A 2,880-nucleotide genomic window follows, 5' to 3' on the forward strand; every position below is an offset into this window, starting at 1 on the left:
CCTCTCGATGGAGGTAAAATCCTACTTCCTGCTTGATTAATATTGATGATATGAGTAGTACAAGAGTAGATCTACCACGAGATCGTAGAGGCTAAACCCTAGAAGGTAGTCTATGATGATTATGATTGTAATTGTGATCGGCCTTCTAAGGACCAACTTCTCCAGTTTATATAGACACCGGAGAGGGCTAGGGTTTACATAGAGTCGGTTACAAGGAAGGAAATACAATATCCGGATCGTCAAGCTTGTCTTCCACGCAAAGGAGAGTCTCATCCGGACACGGGACGGAGTCTTGAGTCTTGTATCTTCACGCTCCAATAGTCCGGACGAAGTATATAGTCCGGCTGTCCGGATACCCCCTAATCCAGAACTCCCTCAGCGGTGTCGGTGGAGCAAGGCGCATGACGACGTACCGGAGCTCGGTGATGATCCAGTCGATGCTATCACGGGCACGCCGCTTACTCAGCGGTCTTCAGAGCTGTAAGAAGCCACATATTTTATAGATTGACTCAGTTGCACGGTGAGGAATCACATGTTCAATCACTAGCTTATCGCGGGTGTTCCATGACGGCCAGGCAAGAGCACCCACTACCGCCCACATGGCGGGGGGGGATTTAGGACTTCCCGAAACTTATCCGGGAGGCTGCCATGACACCAACCGCCTGCCACCGATCGCCTCCCTAAGAGAGCTCCATAGAAAAATCACGGAAGGGCACGTGAAGAAGATGTGGATGGAGTCTTCCGAAGTCTCGCATAATGGGCAATTAATTCTCATCGCTACGTCCGTTTCGCTACAACACCTCTACTCCCGAGGGGAGGCGGCCTCGAACCAATTGCCAAAGAAAGATCCTAATCTTTATAGGCACATTCATCTTCCAAAGGAGATTGAGTTCCTCTGAACCAAAAGCGCTGGCTTTAGCCATCGAGAGCCTTACTGCAATTTTTTGCGTCCACAAAATCAAAGTGCAGGATATGTTCCTTTGGTAGTAATACACACACAAGTTACAGACAGTACAGTGTTATTGAAAGCTTATAAAACGTTATATATAGAACACCAGTGCTGTTGATAAGTGGAAGCTAGTTGTAGAGCACAGAGAAGTACAGCCAAATCGAGCAGGTAACGCATTCATGGCACACTATTATTCTGATGAAGCTTGAAGATGATAAGCCGTTTCCAGTTTTGTTAGGCGATGCAGTCAAGCCCCAGGCACCCAATCCACAAACTCCAGACCACCTTCCTCGTCTGAATTTTTTTTAGACAGACAATTAATCGTTGCAAGGCAAAAAGCTATAGAGCAGGGTTGTTTGTAAACACCCACGTACTACCTTTCGAGGTTTTTGGTATACGAGCGGCCGTGGCACCTTGTAGAGGTCCTCGTCCACGGCCCCGGCAGCAGCCACGCGCTTGGTCGCGCTGTCAGAAGCCACCCTCCCTCCCATGCCGCCGTCCAGCTCCCGCAGCAGCTCGCCGCCGTCGCTCTGCTTCTCCCCGACTTCCCTCCTTATCACCTGACCGAGGCCGCCCAAAATGTACATCGGACCCAATCAGCCAACTCCATCCTAAAAGGTGACGAAAAATGACAAGCCTGGAAACCCAAGCATGTCGTGTGTGCGTACCTTGATCTGGGGCGGCTTGCGTGGAGACGGCGACGCGCCGAAGAGCACGAGGCGGCGTTCACCGCCACCGGCGTCGCAGCAGCGGCGGTGGCGCTTGAGCAGCCTGGCCTGCATGGCGAGGTCGAAGTACTGCGTGATGGGCAGGTCGCTGCAGTAGTTCCACACCCCGAACGCCGGGATCTGGCACCCCATCATCCTCTGCTGGACACAGGTATGTAGCACACTCGCATCAGCATCCAACGATATAGTAGTACGAGCTAGAGAACCAAGCCGACAACGGCATGCTTTGTTGGACTCACCTCCATCTCCATGTCCATGTCTGTGTGTGGGCGAGAAGGTCTTCCGATGGATTGATCAGGTCAGGTGCCGTCGTGGCTAAAGGATCGGTGGCGCAGAAAGGTGGTGGCAGATTCGCGGATTTATACTACTACCGGGGATGGGAGCATTTCGTCGTGGGGTGGCAGCCTCCTAGGGGGAGCGTGCGCCATTCAATTGCTGCACGTAGAAGGGCAGGGGGAGCAAAAGGCTGGGCGGCCTGCATGCATGCTAATCGCGCGGCTGCGTTTGAGTAACACACTGTGCCGTACGCACTGCGATATGCGCGAAGCAGGCATGCTCGAGCGGTGATGGATACCGGTGGCGGTGGGTGAGTTCGTTAGTTAGATCCGGCCATGGGCGACGCTGACACGCAGGCCCGGACTTGGATGAAGGTTCCACGGAGCCTGATCAACTGTACTACTCAGGCCAACTTCACCGCACGACCCCATTTTATCCAGGTGTGTCCGTTTGAGGTAAACCGGACATACCAGATGACCTAGCGGCAGATCCTATTTTACTTTTTTGTCTGTTTCATGTCCGTTTCACCCCATCTCTGAATTAAAGTTGGTCTCGTTTTGAGGCCAAAGCGGACACAGACGGACACTTTCTGGCCACTCCTCGTCCGCCTCGGTCCGCTTGCATGTGCGGTTTGGCCCGTCTGTCATACAAATAAAAAGGGTCCACCAACCCATCACCCACTGATGCATGCGACGGCGAGCAAGCAAGGCGGGCGGGCTCGGCGAGCGCGCATGCGGCGAGCGGGCGCGCGCAGGGACGTGCGTGGCGAGGCAAGCATGCGGGGCGCGGCGCGGCGCGGCGACTGCGACGGCTGCAGGGCCGAGCGGGCGCGGCGCCGCGGCTCGCGGTGGCTGTGGCGAGCACGGCGCAAGGGCGGCTAGGGGCGCGGCGGCTCGGCTGTTGCCCCTGCGCGAGGGCGAGCGCGAG

General features: G+C 55.1%; 1 protein-coding gene across 4 annotated transcripts; it reads right to left on the minus strand.

The window, feature by feature from the left end:
• Positions 1 to 334: 334 nt before the first annotated feature.
• On the minus strand, positions 335 to 2,091 carry LOC123160375 (uncharacterized). Of its 4 annotated transcripts, none has more exons than XM_044578192.1 (4): positions 1,917 to 2,080; positions 1,618 to 1,818; positions 1,327 to 1,509; positions 335 to 478 (listed from the first exon to the last, which is right to left on the minus strand). In XM_044578192.1, exons 1-4 carry the CDS (start codon positions 1,932 to 1,934, stop codon positions 473 to 475), a joined length of 408 nt encoding a protein of 135 aa, XP_044434127.1. In that variant the 5' UTR covers positions 1,935 to 2,080; the 3' UTR covers positions 335 to 472. The 4 variants fall into 4 exon arrangements, with proteins under 4 accessions (XP_044434127.1, XP_044434126.1, XP_044434125.1 ...); XM_044578191.1 differs by lacking the exon at positions 335 to 478 and adding an exon at positions 961 to 1,234 and having other exon boundaries at positions 1,917 to 2,091; XM_044578190.1 differs by lacking the exon at positions 335 to 478 and adding an exon at positions 961 to 1,243 and having other exon boundaries at positions 1,618 to 1,815; positions 1,917 to 2,074.
• Between the last annotated feature and the right edge of the window lie 789 nt (positions 2,092 to 2,880).

Source organism: Triticum aestivum, chromosome 7B (genome assembly GCF_018294505.1).
Source record: "Triticum aestivum cultivar Chinese Spring chromosome 7B, IWGSC CS RefSeq v2.1, whole genome shotgun sequence".
In the NCBI taxonomy this organism is placed as follows: Eukaryota; Viridiplantae; Streptophyta; class Magnoliopsida; order Poales; family Poaceae; genus Triticum; species Triticum aestivum.

Excerpts from the sequence above, each read along its gene's own strand:
- LOC123160375 (XM_044578189.1), bottom strand. Across the intron at positions 1,510-1,617 it reads GCAAGCCGCCCCAGATCAAG|GTGATAAGGAGGGAAGTCGG; the intron begins GTACGCACACAC and ends GGCCTCGGTCAG. Across the intron at positions 1,244-1,326 it reads TATACCAAAAACCTCGAAAG|ACGAGGAAGGTGGTCTGGAG; the intron begins GTAGTACGTGGG and ends AAAAAAATTCAG.